Genomic DNA, 24,359 nt, shown 5'->3' with positions numbered 1-24,359 from the left:
AGGAGATATTAAGGACATGCCAACTGTTGCCACTATTTTTGGGGACTGCCAGACCCACAAGCCACCGCTCCCTGGTGGGAGGATCTACCGCAGACCAAGCGCTACAAGAGCGCTCACACAGATCGCCGCGCGGGATGCGCCAACTGTTGCCACTATCTTTGGGGACTGCAAGACCCACAAGCCATCGCTCCCTGGTGGGAGGAGCTACCGCAGACCAAGCGCTACAAGAGCGCTCACAGAGACCGCCGCGCGGGACGCGCCAACTGTTGCCACTATCTTTGGGGACTGCAAGACCCACAAGCCATCGCTCCCTGGTGGGAGGATCTACCGCAGACCAAGCGCTACAAGAGCGCTCACAGAGACCGCCGTGCGCGGGCGTCGCCCGGGCGAAGCCCGGGACAAGGGCGGGCCCGTCCTTGCCCGTCAGGGGCCGGAGGAGGCCGGGACGGGACACTTCCCTGACATTGCTTCTGGACACCCTCGATAGCCAGGACATTTGCCCAAAGGTACTCTTACTACTGTCCTTTGTTTTTTGCTCGCGCTTTTTAACATTGGATTTGTAGGACACGACTATCCTTTCTAGCCAACCTACATAATGGGTAAAAACCAAAAGGCTGTAGTTTCCCGCCCCGTGACGAGACAACATGTGGCCACAACACAACGTCTCCCTACGCTAACGGCTATCGATAAGATGCTTCAAAAAACCATCAGGGTAGTGGTAACTGTTATTGAAAACACAGAACGAAGGCTGTCAATTACCCCCGTTGCCCCCTTGGTAGAGCATGCAGGGATTATTCAGCTATTGTAACTACCCCTCCAGACATAAGTTCCTTCCTTACGCCGTCTTTTGCTGATTTACCCTGTGCCCAGGTCCCTACAGATGCAAATGTTAGCAAGGCATCCCTAAGCTCACCTCCATTTGCCCCAAATACCATTATAAAAAATAAACCGGGCCCTAGAGGCAAGAAAAAGAGACCTGTAAATAAGCCAATTAAAAATACAGGGCATAAGTACGATTCTGTACAAGGCACCAGCGGCCCTTCCCCAGCGAATATGGGAGCACCGCTGTGGGTTACTAGCTTAGTAGCAGACTTTCAGTCTCTTTTGGAACAGACCATTGGTAAACATATCAAACCCCTGGCATCTAGGATTGATAGATTAGTCTCTACCCTTAACAATATGGGTCTGGGGAAAATGTCCCCTACGGTCCCACATGGGAAGTTTGCCTCTAGCGATGCTGGCGGTATTGCTCCTCAAGTTGGGACTGCCCTAGTAGTTGATAGTGTTACTGGGAGCCAAGGAACACGATCGGCCCCCATCAACAATGAGCCAGCTTTGGAAATTGTCAGCCCCCCTCTATGTATAAACACAGTTGCTGACGGTCCTCAGGTAGCTAGGAACCTTGTCCCGGTTTCTGCCAATGCAAAAGCCATTCCCACCGATGAGAAAATAGGATGTGAAAGATATAGATTGGTAAGGGGGTCCTCCGATGTTCTGGTTTCAACAAATACAAATCCATCTTCTATAGCTACCCCATCAGAGTTGCAAACCATCAATCTTCCCCCAGATTATTTACCGTATGTTGTAGTCTTAACGGGGGTACCACCTCTAAGCCAGGGAAAAAATTAAGGCCATACTGACTTAAAAAATAAGTGTATACAGTGGCTAAATGTGAACAGACCTCTCCCCTCTTATATTTCTGGGGAAATACTCTCTGTAAGACGTATAGACTGGATTGGGAAGGGTCCCAAAACTATTGCAGGGAATTGTGCAGTAATAAACTTTAGGGATACTGCTGCCATTGATTACATCTGTGGTATGTCCCCTTCTAGATTAACTACACAAATCCTCCCCCTACACCTGTCATACTTCTATCCTATGCTCCATCTGAGATCAGCTTATTTTAAAAGTGCCAAATATGACGAGGGCCGTAATGGTTGTCCATCCAGAGTGCACCAAGGGCAAACAAGCTGGGTGGACTTCTATCCCTATAATCCCGCTTTGTCATCTTTTGCGCATAGAAATAGGTTTGGTGTACTGAACCAGGTAGATTGACGTTCACTTGACAAGGAACTAGTCCCGAATAACACTAGTGAAACAGCTACCCCTTTAATTACACAGGAGGGAAAAATCAAAACCCTTACCTCTGCAGAAGGTACCTTATTTAATTCTTTGAATTGGGTGGGAAGGAGCGAATTGGGGGATGGAAAGCACCTGGGGGGAGTTTCCACTGAAGGGGGGGAAGTAACTAGTATAGACAAAACGGAGAGCGACGTTCAGTCTGAGACCCTCATTTGCGATAGTTTTTCCACCATGGCAACAGGGATTTCAAAAGTCACTGGTAAGGTAGATGATGGAACTATAAAAATTCTTTCGTGGAATGTAGCTGGGGTAAAAAACAAATAATCTATTCCTGACTGGGGTTCCTTCATGGCAGCACATGATATCTGCCTGATCCAGGAAACATGGGCCCTAGAGGAGAGGGCTAGCCCAGGGTACGCAACTTTTCACATCTTGGCAGTGACTAGTGGCAGAGGTCGCCCATCTGGTGGCTTATCAATTTGGATAGGCACTAACTTGAGCGTCCAAGCCACTCAAATACCTACTAACTCCCCTGATGTTTAATGTGTGCTATTGACACCCCTGAACACAACAAAAATAGCCATAATAAATATCTATTCTAGGTCAGTTAGGAGTGGGCACGAGTCAGACACGATTAAAGCACTAGATCTCTTTATCCAGACACTTGACCCCTCAGTTACAATAATTCTTAGGGGGGGACTTCAATTGCCAATTTGAGCCCTTGGTTAACCCTGATTTGGATGAGCAGGATGATGAAGACCTACTCTGGTGTATCCCGGAACCAAAGATCCCTCCTGTTAAGGTATGGACTCGGCTGGTCCTTCAAATAAAATCATTCTCACTTGCAATGTCTCTGCGAGCGTGTAATGGGAGACTGGACCCTGACTGTCGGGGATTTCCTACATTCAACAGGGTAGATCAAGCTTCGAACATTGATTACATCTTGATGGAAGCAAGACATTGGGATAGGCTCTTGCAATTCAAAGTGCGACCGAGACACGGTAGTGACCACAATGCCCTTGTCCTAACACTGAAGCCGGGGAGCTTTGGGCTGTCTAATCCTGAGGTTCTATTAATATGACCATACCCCTTATGGTTTCGAACAATCGACGTAGGGTCAAATGGCCTTATTTCCAGGACTCCCTGTCTAGGCTGGGTGAAGTATATCAGCTTGCTATCCCATGGATAGCTGAGATGGCTGATCTGCCCTCAAACGGCCACGCTGTAAAAATCCATAGGCAGTTGGTCAGTGCGTTGGGGGATGTTTTTTGCCCTCTTAGTAGGCCAAGACGTGGTGGGGCTAAGACACACACATGGTACAATGTCACCTGTAGGAAAGCCAAGAAGGACCTCCTTACTGCAATCAAAGTTAGGGACAGTCTAGAAATTAGGTCATCTCGTTTGCTCTATAAAAAGGCAATCGAGGGAGCCAAGAGGGACTGGGAGGAAACAAGGTGGGAAGAGCTGAAAAGTGCGCTCCTGACTAAGGACGCAAAGTCATTTTGGACCATTGTTAGTACAGGCACTAAGGGAGGAGGGCAAGTTACCTTCCCAAACATTGCACCCCCAGTGTGGGAAGCTCACTTCGGGGCTCTATATGCTTTTCTGGAGCATGATGACTCACTTCGGCTAGGCTCTAAGCTAGTCCTAGGGTTCCAACAGGAGGGAACTGAGACACTTGCCCGGCACCCTGCCCCAGACCCCCGCCATGAGTATCGATTGATGGGGGCCTCGGAGTGAAGGGTTGGGATCGAGTGTGAATCTCTCTGCCCTTCCAGAGAGCATCACCCTGAAGGAGGTAGAATCTGCCATAGCTAGATTGCTCCCAAATAAGGCTCCCGGCCTTGACAAATTGCTGGGGGACCTGTTTCGATCCCAGCCAAAAATATGGGCGCCATATCTTGTTATCTTGTTTAATGCGATCCTTATGGGGTCTGATCCACCGGACTCCTGGTTGGGGGCTGAGATCGTCCATATCTATAAGAAGGGATGCCCACTCACCCCTTCAAACTATAGGCCCATTAGTCTGTTAGATACAACACAGAAACTAATGGGTAGAATTATATTGGACAGGATACAAGCTTGGATGGAGGAATGGGAAATACTGTCTACCCTCCAGGCTGGTTTTAGATCCGGTATTTCAACCTTGGACCACATTTTTCGGCTCCAGGTCCTTTTTTGGAAAACCACAAGGGTTGAGGGGGGCAGCCTCTACCTTGTCTTTGTGGCCCTGCGGGCTGCTTTTGACCTAGTGCCAAGGGAAAATTGTGGGAGGTATTGGCTGACCTGGGCCTTCCGCCCTACTTGCTTAACATCCTGACCCGTTTGCATGTTGGAAATTATGCAGAGGTTAGGTGTGGGAGATATGGGGATCTCTCGGATCGTTTCCCTGTATCCAGGGATGTCCGGCAGGGGTGCGTTCTAGCTCCTACCCTTTTTAGCCTATTCATTAATGGTCTTGTAGCTACCTTAAATGAAATAAAGGATAATGATGCTCCCTGGTTGACGACCGGGCGGGTCCCCGTATTAATGTTCGCGGATGACACCTTGTTGCTATGCCGAACATCTTCGGGCATCCAGCGTATCCTGGACGGTTTCGTGCGCTTTTGTGCCTCGAGGGGATTGGAGATCAATTTGGATAAAACCAAGTTTATGATCTTTAATCCCCCGAGGCGTGCGCTCCCGAACCCTTTTCTGAATGGTGTTCCGCTGGAACGAGTTAAAACCTTTGTATACCTTGGGACTACCTTGACGGAGGACTTTGGCTGGGGCCATCAGATCGCTAGATCTGCTCTTAGTCTTTCACAAACAGCAGGGGGCATTGGTAAGCTCCAGAGAGCATCGGTCTCCAAACTGGTTGCGCCCGCCCTTGAGATCTATGGCCTCCAGGCTCGGTCTGCATCTCTTTATGGCGCGGAACTTTGGGGCCATAAGAACGTATCTAGCCACCTGAGGGTTGAACAGGCCTTTATGAGGAATTTGGTGGGCCTACCGACAAGTACACCCCTCATCCCCTTGCGAATGGACTTGGGCCTGGAGTCTATTGAGAGATTGGTAGCTGCGTGACCCTTGCTCTATTGGAAGAGGCTCAGGTCAGTGTCAGAGCTGGTATCCTTTAGAGTTGAATTTTGGGAGGTCTGGGAACAGTTAAAAAACAAAAATATTCCATGGCTTTCCCACATTAAGGCTCTTTCTCTCAAAATAGGTTTGCCTCAGTTATGGGCGACCCCTGAGCTGAGCTGCCCGAGGATATCTAGGGCCCAGTTGCTAAATCTGGTGAGGCAGCAAAACCTATGTGCATCACAACGGTCAACATCTTATGGTAGGCTCTCCACTGAGTTCCTCTCAATCAAATTTGAAATGGGGTGGGAGGAATTCCTTGATGTAGTCCAACCCCCTCTCGCGAGGAAACTATATGTTCAATTAAGGTATGGCTCCCTACCCATCAGGTCATTTACCTCGAAATGGGCAAAAACTGAAAATGAAACCTGCCCGGCATGTAACCACACTAGAGAAGATGTTATCCATGTTTTATTTTTCTGCCCAGCATACAGCAATATACGCAAAACCTGGCTTATTCCAATATGTAGAAATGTGGGTTTTAGACATTGTGTGCAGGCATGTAGAGTTCTTAAATATGATACCTCGCCGCCCATAGTATTTGCTGTTTCCCGTTTCCTCTATGGTATGTGGCGCCGCAGGACAAGTTTTAAACCAATTTAAACTATTGAATATATGTTTGATAACTTACTGTTTAATCTCTTTTTAAAAAATACCCATATTTATTATTTTATTAGATGTGTTATGTATGTATTTATTTTATTTGCACTTTTATGGTCTTTGACCGAAATAAAGTTACCAAAAAAAATAGCGACTCACAAGCCATGTACACATGTTTTGCGACCGCAATTGGAGTCGCAAAACAGTTGCACTCTACCACCCTCTTCAAGTGGGTGGTAATGTAGTCGCAAATAGGAAGGGGTCCTCAGGGGACCCCTTCCCCTTTGCAAATGCAGGGGAAAATATTGTTTAGGGGCAGGTAGTGGTCCCAGGGACCACTACCTGCCCTTAAAAAATGAAACAAAAACGTTTATTTTTTTTAAATAAAATGCATCCCGTTGTCCTTTAAGGAAAACAGGATGCATTTAAAAAAAAAAGAAACAGCTTTATTGAAAAGCAGTCCCAGACATGGAGGTCTGCTGAGCCCCGCAGGCCACCATCCCTGGGATGGCCAGCCCTCCCAATGAGGTCGCAAATTGCAAGTGCCTCATTAACATTCAGGTGTGAGGGGGTTTGAGGGCAGGGCCAGGATGTCAGTAAAGCACAGCTACTGACATTGTTAAAGGACTAGTAAACAAAAATATTAAAAGTGGACCTAATGTATTCATGAGCGAATCAGGGTATGAACATCGACAAAGAAAATGTATTTTCTTTGTTGAACTATTGCCCAATAATTACAATGAAATACAAATTTCAATAATTCACACCGTGCAATGTTTAATAAAACAGATTATCATACAAAATTATTAAAGTTTAATTTAATAAAATCATTTGTTTGTTTAAGATTTTCAAGCTGCAAAGTGCAGCCATAGAACAAACTGCAATGGGGCACTGCACTCCAGCCGACAAGCATAGAGCTCCAGCAAGTAATGAAACAAACAAGGACAATGCCAATAGGTTAGGCTTATGAATGCACTGTAAAGGCAGAGCTAAAAATCCACGTAGGTTAATGAGTGCCTTCCTCCAGGACCAGACTGAGAACACAAAGCAGCCCTTGCAATACTGTTGGGTGGGGGCGTGGGTGCTAGTGTGAAGCCGCAGTGCAGCTTTTGTTACAGGGGGGCGATGTGTGGCCCTGAAAGTTCAATCTCAAGCATCTGAATCAATAAACAAAATGATCACAGCTGTGTGGAGGGCAAGCGCTTTGCTAGTGGTAGTGTGCAATGCCTGCCCAATCAAAGCATGTACTTCAAGCTTCCAGGTCCCTCTCCTGGTGATAGTCACATAATTGTCTGGTGACAGCTGCACTGTCAAGCCAAACCATAACATTCATTAAAGTAATCTATTTCAGCGATCTATATCCTGTTTATATTTCACATGGCTCACTCTTAGTGAATTCAAGAGATACTTCCAGGATGTTGTGTTTATGTATTTTTTTCATCTAGCATGTTACTCTTGTATAGTTCATACTTTGACCTGAGTCACCTCTGAGGGTTGAGGGCTCTGATGTTGAGGCTGAAGGAAGTGTGAGTTTCTCACGTGGCCTGTCAGTGGATCAAAAGGATATTCAGAACACATGGTCATCCAAGCCTTGGTCTATCTGCAGAGCACATAAAACAATGATGATCCAAATCTATTTGCAATTGTGATTCTATACAAATGCGTGTAAAGGAGATACACAATTGTAAAAATATGTATAAGCCGAAATTAAAAGAAGATACACCTAATAGGTGAGTGTTTTGTGTGTGGATAGCGAAGGAGATATGAGGGAGTGCATGAAGGAGAGAGGGAAAAAGAGGTGCTGAAGAGGAAAGAGGTGAGGTGTAAGATCTGCATATAGACGTCGTGGAGACAAAAAGGGCATATATGTCTAACATGGTGTGAAGATAACAGGGGTGATTCCAACACTCTGAAGGCCACTGACCCTTGCACAGGCCTCAGTAATGTTTACTTCACTGAATCAGTTTCAGAATTGAAAAATGTTCAATATAATTTACAAAATAATTGATAATAAATCATCTTAAGCAGTTGCTTTTAGGTGCATACCTGTCATTGTGTTATGTATCTGGATGCAATAACAGAAAGCCCCGAAAGACACCAAAATAACGATCTGGTGGCGCATGATGGAGAGCAAAGAATGGTATGGCCATATGGCAAGGAAGTGGCGGAGCGATGCAATAGCCTTATTGGCTGAACGCCCCGTACCGCCACTTTTGAAATGCAGGGCTGCACTGTACTTACAAGAATACGGTGCAGCTCTCTGTTTTCCCCTGCACTGGCGCTAATTTAGCGGCCTAGTGCATGGGTATTTGCGTTGCAGGGGAATGATTGTTTATGCACAGGAAGGTGTCTCTTCCTGCACAGAGACTAGCTGAAATGGCGTTTTGTAACTTCTATGTGTGCTGCTTAACGTAAAACGTCATTTTTGTTTAATGATTGTTTATGTGCAGGAAGGAACAACTTCCTGCGCATAAACAATCAATGCTGTTTTGCTGTTTCTATGTGTGCTGCACAACGCAGCACATATGGAAACAGCAAAAACAAGGAGAAGTTAAACATTTCTCCTCGTTGCCCAGGTTTTTCCTGGTCTTAATTTTGGCGCTGCCCCATATTTACGCCACCCTTGTAAAAATGGTGCAGTGTCAAAATCAATATGTATGGCTATGGAATGTCCACCACAACACCCATTGCCCTCCACTTTCACACTAGTATGACGTGAAAAGTGTGCCTTATTTACAAGGCAGCACTAAGCCATGTTGAGTGACTTAACGCTGCCTTGTAAATATGGCGAAGCTCATATCGCCTTTAGAACGTCTTTAAAAGAGATATTTCTGTGTCGATAGGGGCTTGTAAATATGCCCATTAGTTTACATATTTAAGCCACTGTCTCTGTTCGAGAAACTGGTCTGTGCTGCTTGCCATCGTTGGGATTGCCTGGACCCTCACTGCAGCTTTTTGAATCACCACCGCGCCTCGCGGCCCCCGCTTCGCGGGGGCCGCTCGAGAGACCGGGACTCTGTTGCTTGCTGCCTGGAGCATTGTTGGTGTCCTGACTCTACGCTGACAGCTCCGCTGCGTTGTGCCTCAGGCTGGCGAGGGGACGTTGATGGTTGCTCGTATTGTTGTGAGCGCCCGGCGTATTCGGGACTGCGAGGACCAGGGTGCTGCGTGTGAAGCTGAACAGCCGCACCTGGTCCTCTTCCCGACTTCTCCCCCAATACCTTAATCAGGCGGTGCAGCCCCCGTATCACGGGCTCTGTTCGAGAAACTGGTCTGTGCTGCTTGCCATCGTTGGGATTGCCTGGACCCTCACTGCAGCTTTTTGAATCACCACCGCGCCTCGCGGCCCCCGCTTCGCGGGAGCCGCTCCAGAGACCGGGACTCTGTTGCTTGCTGCCTGGAGCATTGTTGGTGTCCAGACTCTACGCTGTCAGCTCCGCTGCGTTGTGCCTCAGGCTGGCGAGGGGACGTTGCTGGTTGTTCGTATTGTTGTGAGCGCCCGGCGTATTCGGGACTGCGAGGACCAGGGTGCTGTGCGTGAAGCTGAACAGCCGCACCTGGTCCTCTTCCCGACTCCTCCCCCAATACCTTAAACAGGCGGTGCAGCCCCCGTATCACGGGCTCTGTTCGAGAAACTGGTCTGTGCTGCTTGCCATCGTTGGGATTGCCTGGACCCTCACTGCAGCTTTTTGAATCACCACCGCGCCTCGCGGCCCCCGCTTCGCGGGAGCCGCTCGAGAGACCGGGACTCTGTTGCTTGCTGCCTGGAGCATTGTTGGTGTCCAGACTCTACGCTGTCAGCTCCGCTGCGTTGTGCCTCAGGCTGGCGAGGGGACGTTGCTGGTTGTTCGTATTGTTGTGAGCGCCCGGCGTATTCGGGACTGCGAGGACCAGGGTGCTGCGCGTGAAGCTGAACAGCCGCACCTGGTCCTCTTCCCGACTCCTCCCCCAATACCTTAAACAGGCGGTGCAGCCCCCGTATCACGGGCTCTGTTCGAGAAACTGGTCTGTGCTGCTTGCCATCGTTGGGATTGCCTGGACCCTCACTGCAGCTTTTTGAATCACCACCGCGCCTCGCGGCCCCCGCTTCGCGGGAGCCGCTCGAGAGACCGGGACTCTGTTGCTCGCGGCCTGGAGCATTGTTGGTGTCCTGACTCTACGCTGTCAGCTCCGCTGCGTTGTGCCTCAGGCTGGCGAGGGGACGTTGCTGGTTGCTCGTATTGTTGTGAGCGCCCGGCGTATTCAAGACTGCGAGGACCAGGGTGCTGCGCGTGAAGCTGAACAGCCGCACCTGGTCCTCTTCCCGACTCCTCCCCCAGCACCGTTTCCCTCCACCTTATAAACACCTCTCTGCCCACACGCGCTAGCGGGACGCGCGCGGGTCTCAGCACGGGGCTAAGACCGGGCAAAGAGCGGGCCGTTTGAGGCCGTTCGAGACTGGAGAGGCTGGGTTGGGCCACCCCCCCGTGCATCAAACTAACCCATTTGCAAGAGGTAACTATGTTGAAAACTACTGGAGGAATGCCCAGGACCAAGAGTACTGTTGCTGGCACTTCCATAGCAGGTACTTTAGACAATTTCATTGTAAGAGCAACTAACCTATTAGAACGAGAAATTGATCTTACAGAGCGTCGTCTCTCGCTGGATCCCTTAAATGCCAAACGTTCTTCTCTAAGGAAAATTGCTCTAGCTACTACACCCGTGGTTTACAACGCAAACTCCATTTCAACTAATTGTACGAATAGTGAGGGGGAAAGTATTGACTCTTCTATGGACATAATTCCGGAAAGGAAAAGGGATACAGGCACTAGAAGTAACATCAGGAATGATTTTATTGCTGTTGATGTTGTAACTAATCAATCAGAAGGTGTACTTACTCGAGCTCAAACACACGCAACATCTGAGGTTATTCCATCCTCCCCTGCCCCAATCTTAGGGGCTAAGGCAAAACAGAAGGCTGCCCCGCGTGGGATAAAGGGGAATCAGCTAAGATCGACTAAATCAAAAAGTGCCAAACTTCCACTTAATCATACTTTGGGAGCTGCTGACTTACCTTTGACCGAAGTCATCCCAGCTCTCCCTAGACAACTAGATGATGGTTTTTATTTAAAAATAAGGGAAGTCTTTGAATATTCAACCCGTCCGATTCTTGATAGACTTACCAAGATAGAGGAGCGTCTTAAGAAAATAGAACAAACCGCTCTAACAAATCTGGAACTTAATCAATTGATGAAAACAGATATACTTAGAGAGCTTTGTAAACAGCCCCCACTTGTTAACACCGCAAGCAATCCTAAAGAGAAAATCTCTTCTCCCTTGTTAGGAACATCTCGGGGCAAAGGTGAGGGCACCGCTTGTAACGCTGACACCATAAATACTAGCGGCACTCAAAACCCAACCACAGGAGTTATGTCCCCGCGGAAATCCTCTAATGCCAACGCTAAAGCTGACCATGTTCGGTCACAGAATTTAAACGAGAAGGTGAACAGGTCTGAGCCCTCCCATTGTAACGCTCACAAATTACCTACCATAGATCTTCCACCAGAATCTGCACCATACGTAGTTGTATTGACGGGGGTACCTAGTCTTGAAGGAAAAAATACCGAGTCATACTATGAGCTAAAAAATAAAACAATGCATTGGCTCAATACCAATCGTCCACTTCCTCCCTGTACCCACGCCAAGATCTTATTTGCCCGGAGAGTCAGCTGGGTGGGTAGAAGCAATAAAGACTCATCAGGGGATTGTATAGTTGTCAATTTTAACGACATGCAGGCTGTAAAATACATCCTACAGGCACAACCTTTTTTGCATAATACTAATATCACCCCATTATCACTTGCTCATTTTTATCCTCATCAAGCAAACAATGACAAGTGGATCAAGGTAGGGAGAGGTAATCTTAACACTAACTATGAAAGAGGTACTTTTGTCCCGATAGAACAGGGCTGGTTGGACTCCTTTCCAAGAACAAATAGGTATAGCTGCCTAGACATGGTCGATTGACTATCCCCAAAACCCCATGTATCTGAGTTTGAAGGGGAGGCTGCACATGATGACGTTTTACCATCATTGTCTGATCAATGGCTTGCACAATTGCCAGACTCCCCTACGGACAATCCTGAAACTACCACCATAAGTACTGTGGACGAAGAGATACAAATTAACCCTACTCGGCCTAACACAGAAATATTAGCAAGGGCCGTCCCCTGTGAAAGCATTCTTGCTCCTTCCCTGCCAGAGGGTGATATTGGTTCTGTTCTTACATTCTTGTCCTGGAACATTGCTGGCCTGTCTTCTAGGCTAAGAGATATAAATTGCATTTCTTTCCTAAAAAAGCATTCGATCATCTGCCTTCAGGAATGCTGGACTGTAGAACCCATTCATATGAACGGATATCGCACCTACCACACGCCAGCAATACACACCTTAAGAGGGAGAAACAAAGGGGGCTTATGCACCTATGTTTCAAATTGTGTAAAGGATTTAAAGATATCTTTTTCACCTGTTTCAGCTTTTTACCAAGTTTTGCACTTAACGTTTGGGGGTAAACAATACATAAACTTGATTAACTTTTATAATAACATCCCAAAAGATTCATGGGCCTCAACTTTAAAAGAATTACATGAGACCCCAAATGCTACAGATGAAAACGAACCCTCAGATATTTGTGTGATTTGGCTCGGCGATTTCAACTATTTTCTATGTCCACTTAGTGATCAAAATATATGTGACTTGGGGGAGAGGGAAGGTTGTTCTTCATCACATTTCTCTCACACTTCCCTGGGAAACCAATTAAATGATATTTTGTTTTCCCTAGACTTAGGCTTTGCAAATGAACTTTGCTCACCACCAGTTCCGTTTAATTCTACTTTTATAGGAAGGGGCTGTAATTCAGTCATTGACTTCCTCTTAGTATCTAAACGATACTCTCACCGCATCCGTGCATTTGAACTATGTGAGGTAGCAATGAGTGACCACTTACCCCTTAGCATGTCCTTTGCTATTCCGACGGGCAAAAGTACTACTGATTCTACAGTTCAGAATCTATATAATTATAGGCTAGAACTTGCCAGGAAGAATTGTTATACCTTAAAATGGGACAAAGTGGATCCAGCTACCTTCCTAGGAACTTTAATTCGATCCAAGGAAGTGGAATTCAATATTTGCCTTACTGAGAATGCAGAATTCTCTAAAGTGATCGATGCATTCCTTAGCATTACTGAGGAAATTGGAAAGCTACTTACAAAACCTTCACACGCTGGGGTTAATAGATGCAGGAGATGGTTTGATAGAGAATGTAGTAAGACTCATGCCTTTCTAATGACCCAACTTAAGCGAATCCCCAGGGAAATGGCTGAAGTCAGATCCGCTAGATTAGCATACCAACAGGCAGTCAAAAAAAGGAAAAAACTAATTAAACAAGATGCTTGGCACACCCTCTGGGAAGCATGCCATTCCCAAAACAATACTGCTTTTCTTTTTAGAAAGCAGTAAATGCCCCTTTCTTTACCGATAATGAATCAGCATCCATTGAAATAGCCATCACAGAAGAGGCTTGGGTGACCTATTTTCGGGAGCTCTATCAAGAAGACCCCGAGGTAGTTATAGAAGGGGGGCAAAATTTAAGATCTCAGGATGCACTGCTCTATCCAATTAATGTAGATTTTTCTTTGGAAGAAATCTCGACAGCCATTGATAAGAACCCAGCGGGTAAGGCACCGGGACCGGATGGAATACCCGTGGACATATTTAAGGCTAATATTAACTTATGGGCTCCTCTTTTAACCAATGTCCTTAACAGCTTTACAAAATTGGGTTTTCCAAAGACATGGCAAGAAGCCATCGTGGTACCCATATTCAAGAAAGGAGACCGCAATGCACCTAAGTGTTATAGACCGATCTCCTTACTTGATTCTTTCATGAAGATCGCTGGGAGAGCTATCCTCAGTAAACTGCAAACCTGGGCAGATGAAAGAGGTATCCTCTCCCAGTTCCAATATGGTTTTAGGGAAGGTTTGGGGACAACGGAGCAAGGTTTAAACCTAGCATTATTAGTAGCCAAATATGTCGAGGCCAAAAATGAGAACTTATTTCTCACATTCGTGGACTTAAGTTCGGCTTTTGACTGTATTAACCATAATAAACTATGGCTAATTATGCAGGACATGGGAGTAGACTCAAATCTTTTAATATTCATCAGAGAATTATATCGAGATGCAGGTGCCAGGGTCCGTTTTGGGGATAGGGGGGACTGCACTTCCAAATTCCCTATAGGAAAGGGAGTGAGACAAGGCTGTATTTTAGCTCCTTTTCTGTTTAATTTATATATCAATTCAGCTGCGTCTCACCTTTTGGAAGACAAACAGGATTATCCTAAAATCGGCAACTCCTATATGCCCATCCTTTTATATGCAGATGATGCTGTAATTATGGCTCGGACTCAAATTGGCCTCCAAAGATCGATTAGTAATTTCTCAGATTATATGGGTAATAGGGGCCTAAAGATTAACATAAGTAAAACATTTACTATGTGTTGCACAAAAAAGATGAATCTCCATTGCAACTCCTTTTTGTCCAACATAAAATTATGACTGTTAACACCTTTTCCTATTTGGGCATTAATTTTGATAAAAAGGGCACTTGCACAGCAGCAGGGGAATCACGAAAACTAGCATTTTCACGAGCTATAGGGGCCGTCAAGCATTTCTCTAACAAGGTAGGAGGCCGTCCTGTACCAGTGTTGTTAGATATATACAGATCTAAATGTGTATCCACAGCACTGTATGGTGCAGGAATCTGGGGGATTGTGAATACTTCGATGATTCAGACTTGCCAGAATGCCTTCCTTCGTTTTTTACTGGCTGTGCCCAGGACTACCTCTTCTTATGTCTGTCACCAAGAATTGGGTATATTATATATCTCGGACCTCATCAAGCTGGAGCCCATTCTGCTGTGGCACAAAGTGTGGTCTGGAGCCGAGACAGGCTTGAACAGGGACATAATCAAGGACTGTTTAAACCTTGATGGGGTTTCAAAGATTTCATGGTTTAATTATCTCAAAACATTTTTTACTAAGATGGGCCACCCAGAATTCTTTGACTCCCCAGAAAATTTAGCGGATTTGTCAAGAAAGAACCTCAAGAAATCCTGCCTGCATTTTCTACTAGAAAAACGCTGGCACTTAGAGAAATGTAAGAGTACTGTTATGGCTAACCAATTACTTATTCAAACTCCCCGATGATCTCACTAAAGCAGCCTTCTAATCCCTCTCTGTTCCCAGACCGGTAATCAAGGATTCTCAGCGCCATGATGCTCCTTCCGGAGCGAACGCCGCGCTTTACAAATACCCCTACAAATACAAATACAAATACTTGAAACTAGTCCCCAGCTGCTATTCCCGAATGCTCTTGACCCGTTTTAGGATAAATGTTTTCCTTAGATTAGTCACATTCCCCAATATTAACTGTTGGACAAAGGACCTCATTCCCTGCCCCTGTGATCAGGTCTCTGCCCAATCATCCCTCCATTGTATCCTTTTTTGCAAATATTACTCTGCACCAAGGAAAAGCTTGCTCCGACCCGTTTTAATAAAATTAGGGCTGAGGCAATGTAGAGTGGCACTGGTTAAACTGCAAATGCTAGACAATGAATTTCTTATCTTCTCTGTGTCTCAGTTCCTTAAGGCCATTTTAAGATTTAGGATCTCCATGAATTAGATTATCTTTTAAACCTTGTATTTTTAAAAATGTTATTGTTCTTCTGCTAAGAATGTATTTATATATGTGTATGCTTTTATGGTTTTGCTTTTAAAATCGAATAAAGCTGTTTCTGACTCTGACTCTGAAGCCACTGTCCCAATTACTTGAACCCCCCACTATTTTTCATCCCACTTAAAGCTATCTTCCTATTGGTAGCTCGGCTCCTGTCTCTCTGTGAGGAGAAGCTCTGGCTCGGCTCTGGCTCGGCTCTGGCTCGGCTCTCCTCTTTCGTTCACTGCCTCAACCTCCTCCAGCTCACAGGAGGGAGACAGTATCTGAGCGTTCCTGGTCCGAATAACCCCGGGCTGCAGGGAGGCCGGCACTGTCAGCAGGGCCTCTGGAGTTACAGGATTGTGCGGCTGCAGCTTTTTTCGGATAATTACGGATCTGCTGCATTTGTCACAATAGCCATTATCTGCTGCATAATCAATACATTTCACCCCAAAAACGTATTTCTAGCTCAAACAGTTCAAAGGTTACTGATAGTGTTCCCGCGCAGTGGAAGGCCATTTGATAACTTTGACTGGTCACCTTTCTGTTGCTTATTTATGTTTGGGTGTGAAACTAGTACTAATGAGTTGTAACCTATACACAAGTAATACAAAAATCAAATAATGTAATAAAACAATCTGAAAGTGTGCCGCAGGATGCAGCATAATTTTCCTTTTCTTGCAGGATGATGTAGTCAACCCTGCTGCATATCTTGGCCCTCTCTTCCTGCATAAGTGCAGTGATGCTGGCTATCAGCAAGCAGAAGTAAATGCACTGTGTGATCCCTGTGACGAGGTACACGTGAGCGCGAGAGCTATTGGGGCATCAGCTTGCAATTCTACACACAGTAGCGTCACTGACACGAAGCAGCGGAGAAAGGTCACTCGGAGGTCACACTCACCACAGTCCGGCCAGCAGCAGGATCCAGAGGGCCCTTCCTGAAGGTGACAGCCTGCTCACGTCCATAGCGGTGTGTCCTGGTGTCTGTGTGCTTCTTTCACCCTCGGGCGCGCGCTTCCTCTTCCCTCTGTGACACTGTCTGTGTCTACTCTTCACCAACGTGTTCTCTTCGCTTGTGTCTGTGCTGTGTCTCTTGTCTCTAGTCAGTGTGTGTTTGCGTATTATCTCCCTTCTTTCATTCCTCGTTTTTCATTGATAGTCAGTCCTCCGGCCTTCTGTGTGACTCCTCCCTTATACTTTTTTGTCACTTCTTTGCGCCCCTCTGTGTTTCGTTCCCATCAGCCTCTCTGATTGTGCTTCCTGTAACCATTTTGCGCCCTCCTGTTGTTCAGCGTGAGTTGCACACCTTCATTCCTTTCTGTGTTTTTTGTTTGGTGCTTGTGGTATCTTGGCTCTAAAGACGTCCCCTGCCAGCATGAATCTAGCTGAAGGGTTTGATGGTGAAGATGCTATTCGTGCCGCTTGTGGTAAAGTGGTAGCGGGTACTGCTGGGTGACATTCCGCTCACAAATGACGGAGATAATTGCCTTTGTCGCCTACGGTGCCCTTAAAAATATATTTCCTCCGAAAAATATATTTCCGTGAGAGTCAGTTACGTTGTTACGGGTAGTTTTCAGGGCGTTCCGAACTCAAAAATCTCAGACACAATGTTGTTAAAGATTTTTATGTGTTTACACGAAACATATATTTAGGCACACTCATTACTACCATGTACAGACAGATAGAATGGGATTTCATTGAAGCAAAATACTTATTATGTATGTGTAAGACTGACTGTGCTTCATATTAAAGAAAAAACATATTTTTGCTGAATTAAGTTTTTTTTGGTTGTTTTGGTTCATGGGTCCCTAATGGTTTTGCGGCTTTGTCTACCTCCAGGTTCCTTGAGTGGGGGTTCTGTGTGTGTTTTGTGAAGAATGATGGCACACTCTAAGGTGAGAAGTGTTTGTGGCGGCCTGGCTTGCTCCTGTTTGGTGGGTTCAGTGTCCTCTTGGGCCGGTTGTTATTTTATGAACTTGCGTCTTCGTTGTGAGGCGATGTTTGAGCCAGCCTCCCATCTGCTAGGCTTAGAAACCTTGTGAAGCTGCGGTTGAGTTGGGTAGCGGTTGAATTGAAGCAGCGCTTCACTGTCTGCCTACAGGACCAAGGGCCAGATATACGGCCATTGGAAACCTCAACTCACTAATTATGCCAAATTGCGAGTCGCAATTTCCAATGAACAACAGTTTCTGAGACACTGCGATTCCCAATGGGGTCGCACATTGCATGCCTCACGAATTTTAATGATGGATTCAACCCAGATCTGTGACTGGGGGTGCGTGTCTGAAAAGTTTCAGCACTCCATCCATCATCTCCTTGTATTTGTTATGATTATGATTGGCCATTCTTCTTCATTGAAGGTGATTGTTGTGGTTACTGCCTGTATTTCACTTGGGGCTGGTAGTAGGTAGATATTGTAACAGGCAGTGCTTTAAATGGGAAGGTACTGCTTGGTACTGAGGACCTGTACTTCTTTAATTTGACAGGAAGAGTAACTGCATTTCTCAGCACCACTACAATGCATTTGATGTGAGAGCACCGGCACTTCTTGGAGCAAGCAGCTACTCTAATTACTAAGTACTTGCACTTTTATATTTCTATTTAAAGACCAATCATTTTTCTCCCCCCCTTTTAAATGCTTCACAAACTGAGTTTACACTACCCTAGATTGTCTTTGCTCTGTCATCCATCCTACTCCGATGTCACAGTAGATCACATGATGATTAATGCTGTTCTTCTTGTGCTAAATAAAGCATTACAAGGGTCCACACTACTAAACTGAGAGTGTTCTGAGAGGCTTTCCCTCACTCTACCTGACCAAGACCATTTCAATTGTCCCAGGCTGTCACTATACAATGCACCAATTGAACAGCTCGAGGTAACTGTGAGAATGACGAGAATCACTCTTATTACTGCCACGGGAGAATCTTTTAATGTATTCTCTAGTGAAATGTTTCTTCCTGCTTGTTTTAGGTGTTTCTGTGCATATCCTGAGAATCATGTACTCATGTAGAATGTATGAATGTCTTTGGCTAAAGCCCTCTAAAAGGACATGTGGATTTCTGTATTCAAGAGATCCTTTCCCCCCACCTACTAGAGGGAGAATCTCTGCCGGATTTCACTTAGAACTGTACTTGAGTTCTGTGCACTTATGATTTGTATGCTTGCTGCTAAATTTACCTATGGCATGTTCTATGTCACCTGCCAATTTAGTCTATAGATAAATCTTTGAAACAATAGCCCTTGTCTGTCATTTTTGCAAGAACGTTTCAGCTCCTGCTGTTGCGCTTAATCTAATAGAAAAGGGGCGGCTCATGTTGGAGAGCACCAAAGTCTGTACCAAGACCCCTCCGCTCCCAGTCCGAGCCATTGGCGTGCCCAATGAGTTGATTGATTTTGATAAGTTTACTCCAACAAAAGTTTAGATGCAGCAATGACATTGCCGAATGAAGATATCTTGGACAACGATTTCATTCCTTCCATAATCAGCAGAACTCCCCAACCTCAAACCACTTCCCTTTCCTTGTTACCGCAGTCATCTCAAGACTAGTAATTTAGCTGATATCTGAAAACTGCTTATTTGTTTCTATCAAAACACATGAAAACTGGCCACGAGGAGCTGAGATGAAAGATAAGAGAAAATGGCAGTGGAATAATAAAACAAGATGGCTGGTGAGAATTCCTCATTAGATGCAGATATCTTTCACAATGAGCAATCCAATGTGACCAGTTAACAGCGTTGTTTCTTTATAAACTGCCATCTAAAAGCAGGCTGTTTCCAGATGCACTCTCTGGCCCAGGTGAAAGACATTCCATATTCCATGAATAAATAGGTAAAGGATAATGCATTGAAACTGGGTTGACAAGGTCAGATGCTTTCCTCATTTTTACCATATTTGTAAGTAAAAAAAACGGCTGGACTTTTTGCACACGGAAGACAGGGTATGAGTGTGAAGAAAAATAAATAAGGCTGTCGGTGCTTTCCCAGCTCCACACCTCTGTGCACATCCTCTCCCCATTTAATGAATTTAGTTATGTTTTAATTGTTCTTGTTCTGCTCAGAAAGATCTTTCTGCAGTTCAATTGTAACTTCTAATATGTTGCAAAATATTCTGCTTTTTCACTGAGACCTATTCATTCTGACCACAAGTTGGAGACTTTCTGAGCCTCATTGTGTGTTTCACTTCCGACTACGTAATTACAACCAAGATGGTCGGATTTGAAACTGGCAGGTCTTTCTGGCTGGATTCCGATGGGCTCAAACTGGCCGAAGGGCTCTTTGAGCCCGTCGGAATCCAGCCAGAAAGGCCAGCCAGTTTCAATTCCGACGATCTTGGGGCCTCCGAGTGGGGGCTGAAGGTGCACCTATGGTGTCCACCTGTTAATCCCTGTGCCCTGTGGCAGGCACCTCAAGGTGCCTGACACAGGGTGCAGGGATTAACACAATCTGGTGCTGCTGGCAGAGGAGGTGACACGGCTAGGAGCCTGGTGCCCAGCTCACAGCAGAGGCAACGCCGCGGGATGAGCTCCAGTGCCCAGCACGGCCCCGGTGGGATCCTTGTGGCCCATGACCCTCAACGCACCCTGATGTCTGGCTTCTAGAGGCGCAGTGACCCTGACTGGCAGAGCCAGACCTGCCCCACCACGAGGCCTGTGGGGACCATCGGCCCAGAGTGCAGGAACAGTGGCCTGTATTTGTGTGGGGCTGGCGAGCCTGCGGCCCCTGCCCGGGAGAGCAATGAGAGACAGAGGTGGTTGCTGGGACCCTCAGGTGTGGATAGCTGTTGAGCTGGGGCAGCCCGGGAGCAGAATGACTCGTGGGCCCCAAGATCTGAAGAGCTTCATGCCTGAGTAGTGGTGAGTGGCTGACATTGCGTTAGCCCTGCTGTTGCGCCCAGTTGCTGGCCCGCCATAGACTGAATGCTGGGGCCTGGATTCCTGATTGTCTAGCCCACTGCTTGACTGCCCGATCCATGTGGACTCGATCCAAAGTGCCGCCGGGGTGAGTCTGCTCTGCTTGGCTCCGGCGGCACTGACCTGTGATATGACCTCCACCCAAGCCAGGAGGGACAAGAATCAGAAATAACCTAAACCCAACCTCACTGTGAAAGACCTCTTCTCCTGTGCACAACAGGCCCCCCCAAAGATGGCTCACTCGCCCCAGGATGCTGCATCCACCTTGCCGGCGGGGACCGCCCGGAAGGAACCGGTGACGCCTGCTTTCCTTGAGTCCCTCTTCACGACGCTCCGAGAAAACTGGCAGATGATGAAACGCAACCTCACCTATGAGATAAAAGATATCCTCAGGGACGTCGATCGCATTGGGGAACACGTTGCAGCTCTTGAAGACCTAGACGATGATAGGGACACAGAACTTTCCACTCTTCAGCAAGAGGTTATTCGCATTCATGAGCAGCAGGAAGACCTCCAGGCGTATCTTGAAGATCTCGTAAATCGCTCCCAGAGGCATGACATCAGGATCCGGGGAGTTGCCACAAATGCGGAGGCAAGGGACATTTTTGCTTATGTGAGGGGTCTCTTCAATCACATTCTAGGAAACCCCCGGACTCTGACATTAAGATTGATAGGGCCCACTGATTCGGGTCCCATAGGGCGGACAGGACAGCGCCAGCGGGCATTCTGGCCTGCATTCAGGACTTTCGCACAAAGGAGGAGATCCTCCACAAAGCCAGAACCATGCACCCAATCACCTACCAGGGCCAGAGTCCTACTCTCTACCAAGACCTCAAGGCGATTACCCTGCCGAAACGGAGGCTTTTTCACCCCATCACGTCTCACCTCCGTCAGCGGGGTATTGCTTACTCCTGGGGACATCCGTTCCGACTGATTTTCCGCCTGGATGGAAAACAGTATCAACTCCGCTCTTTCTCTGAGGCCTGCAAGCTTCTTGGCGTTGACCCCTGGAGGACGAGGGGGTGAACCGTTGCCCGAGCCTCGAGATGGGTGTGTTGCCATTGGGTTGGCACCGGCAGAGATGCCTAAGACACCCTAAACACCCAGACCCCACGGAAATCGCATTAAGTCAGAAGGCCACCTTGGAGTCACTCTCAGGGGAACTGGCAAAAACGCAAGCTTCTTGACTTTGGATGGGGCTGTCTGTTCCTTGTATTGAGGTGGGAGACAGGGAGGGCCTGCACTTGGCCACACATTGGACCCCTTGATGTGTTTTTTCTGTTCATCCTGGGATGACGGACTCCCACGCTCCAGATGTCGTCTACTCATTGCTCTCCTTTTTTTCGTTAGGGGAGCCAACCTCCTGTCACCCGTAGGGGACGGATTGGACTCTCTACCTCCACACAACATCGTGGCACTTGTTCTTTTGGGGGTTTTTCTTTCCTTTTTTTGTTTTTTTGAGGGGCCCCCATCCACTATGATTCAAGTTTGGTGCCCTTGGTCTATAAATCCCTCTACTTGTCAGGTCCAGGCATTCAGCTATCTCTCCGGTCCCTTTCCCCTTAGATGACACCTAATATGCTCCCTATTCTTACCCTGAATGTGCGGGGGCTTAACAATCCCACTAAGTGGAGGGCGGTCCTTTCTTATCTGGATCACTCGAAAGCGGACATTTGCCTCCTCCAGGAGATGCACTTATTAGCCTTGGACTTTTACCGCCTAAAATATCGCCTTTTCCCCACCCAGTTCTTTCTTTCAGCACTTCTGAAACAGCGGAGGTGGCTATCTTGGTTTCTCGCTCTTTTCGGGGAAGAGTTCTCCAGAAAGATGCCGAGATTAAGGGGAAAATTCTCACATATCACTTTGCCGTTGGGAGGTTGACATTGATCATAGGGTCTGTCTATGCCCCTAACCAGGGACAAGAACATTTCTTGCATGAGGCACTGATAGAGGCCACAGTGACCATAGAGCGTAGAATTCTTTTAGGGGGGACCTCAATTTGGTATTTGACAACTCAATGGACAGATCGGTGCAGCGCTTGGGCCAGTCAGAAGCGTTTTCCTCGAGGGGACTGGACAGACTGCGGGAGCTGGGGATGGTGGACCTGTGGCGTTTCTCCCACCCAAATGACCGTGAATACTCTTTTTACTCAACTGTGCACAAGACATATGCCTGCCTTGACTACTTCCTTGGTTCGGAGAGTCTACAGACCCTGATGTTGGGGACGGAGATATTGACCGCCTCCCTCTCCGATCATGCCCCGTTTGTAGCTTCCCTTACACTTCCCCCACTGCAGTGACCTACCCGCCACTGGTGCTTGCATGACACTCTCCTCCACCGCGTGGATGTAGTCAAACAGGTGCAGAATGCACTGGACGATTTTCTAGTACACAATAACAATCCTGACACTTCACTTTCTACACAATTGGCAGCGCTTAAGGTGGTGTTGAGGGGAGTTTTTATCGCTATTGCGATGGCTGATGAAACCGAACGCGAATGTAAAAGGGTAGATCTCACGCAGTGAACTCGGGAGCTAGAACAGATGCACCAGTGCACTGGGGTGCCTAGGACATGGTGACAACTGCGCACAGTGAGAGCCCAACTGGCAGCCATTGATAACAACAGTGCGGAATACCCAGCCCTTCGCCTGCGCCAGAATTTTTACACGGGGGGGACCGGTGTGGCCGGTTACTTGCTCACAAACTGCACGAAGCTAGACAACAACAGGGGGTCCAGGAGCTGCACGTAGATGGGGGACGAGTGGTGACTAACGATGCGGACATCGAGGACACCTTCCATGACTTTTATGCCCAACTTTATGCGGCGCAATCTCTGGATGGCGCACTTAGCAATGCCTACATTGCATATGCATATCTTCCCACCCTCACGCAGGCACAAGCAGACCATCTGGAAAGGAAGGTTCGGGTAGAGAAGGTCATAGCGGCGATTTCTCGCCTTAAGTTGGCTAAATCCCCCGGTCCTGATGGATACACGGCCGCCTTTATTAAAACTTTCTGTACAACGCTGGCACCCCTCCTCGCCTGCCTATTTAACTCCTTTGCACTGACTGGGGCCATCCCGGAAGACATGTGAGAGGCAGCCATTGTGGTCATTCCGAAGGCTGGCAAGGACAAGACAAATTGCGGGGCCTATCGCCCTATATCCCTCCTTAACATAGACCTCAAGCTTTTTACCGGGATCCTAGCCTCCCGCCTGGCTCCCTACATGCTGGGACTCATTGACCAGGACAGACCAGTGATAACACCAAATGGGTGCTCCACCTGATCGAGAAGGCTTCTTGGGTCCCTGGGGATTATAAGCTTCTCACCCTAGACGTGGAAAAGGCCTTTGACAGGGTCCATTGGCTGTTTCCGGAGCAGGTACTGATACACTCGGGATGGGGGAGAAGTACCAGACCCTTATCCTTAATTGTTACCGGTGCACCACAACCTCTGTCTGCGTTAACAGACATACATCAGACCGCCTCTCTATTACCAGGGGCACAAGACAATGGTGTCCGCTTTCTCCCTTGCTCTTTGCGCTCTACATGGAGCCTTTTGCCCGAAGTGTTCAGCGCAATTCTTGTGTCACCGGAATAAAGTTCAGAGCTGATACCCACACCATTAGCCTTTACGCCCATGATGTCCTGATCTCCCTCTCTGATCCGGCCCCGGCCTTGAGTGTTTTTATGTAGAAGATGGACCGCTTTGCCCAGGCGTTGGGTTTTAAGGTCAACATAGTGAATTCGGTGGCCCTCAACCTTTCACTGTCACCCCCGACATTGGAGTTCTTACACTCCACACATCCCCTCCAAAGGGTGGAGGGCACTGTTCCCTACTTAGGTATCCAACCGGCACCTACTTTGCCACCGCCAATTACACCAAACGACAG

General features: G+C 47.2%; 1 protein-coding gene across 1 annotated transcript in view; it reads right to left on the bottom strand.

Annotated features, from left to right (window-relative positions):
- The window catches only part of LOC146839639 (uncharacterized), a 296,238-nt gene extending 279,503 nt beyond the window's left edge, over positions 1 to 16,735 (bottom strand). Inside the window, exon 1 of the mRNA XM_085650375.1 lies at positions 16,456 to 16,735. Coding sequence (XP_085506501.1) covers positions 16,456 to 16,520 — 65 coding nt within the window. The 5' untranslated portion in view covers positions 16,521 to 16,735. The remainder of the gene's footprint in view (positions 1 to 16,455) is intronic.
- Between the last annotated feature and the right edge of the window lie 7,624 nt (positions 16,736 to 24,359).

Source organism: Triturus cristatus, chromosome 4_1, assembly GCF_964204655.1.
Source record: "Triturus cristatus chromosome 4_1, aTriCri1.1, whole genome shotgun sequence".
NCBI lineage: Eukaryota > Metazoa > Chordata > Amphibia > Caudata > Salamandridae > Triturus > Triturus cristatus.
The sequence above is the reverse complement of the archived record's forward strand: the minus strand, read 5'-3'. Positions and strand labels throughout refer to the sequence as shown.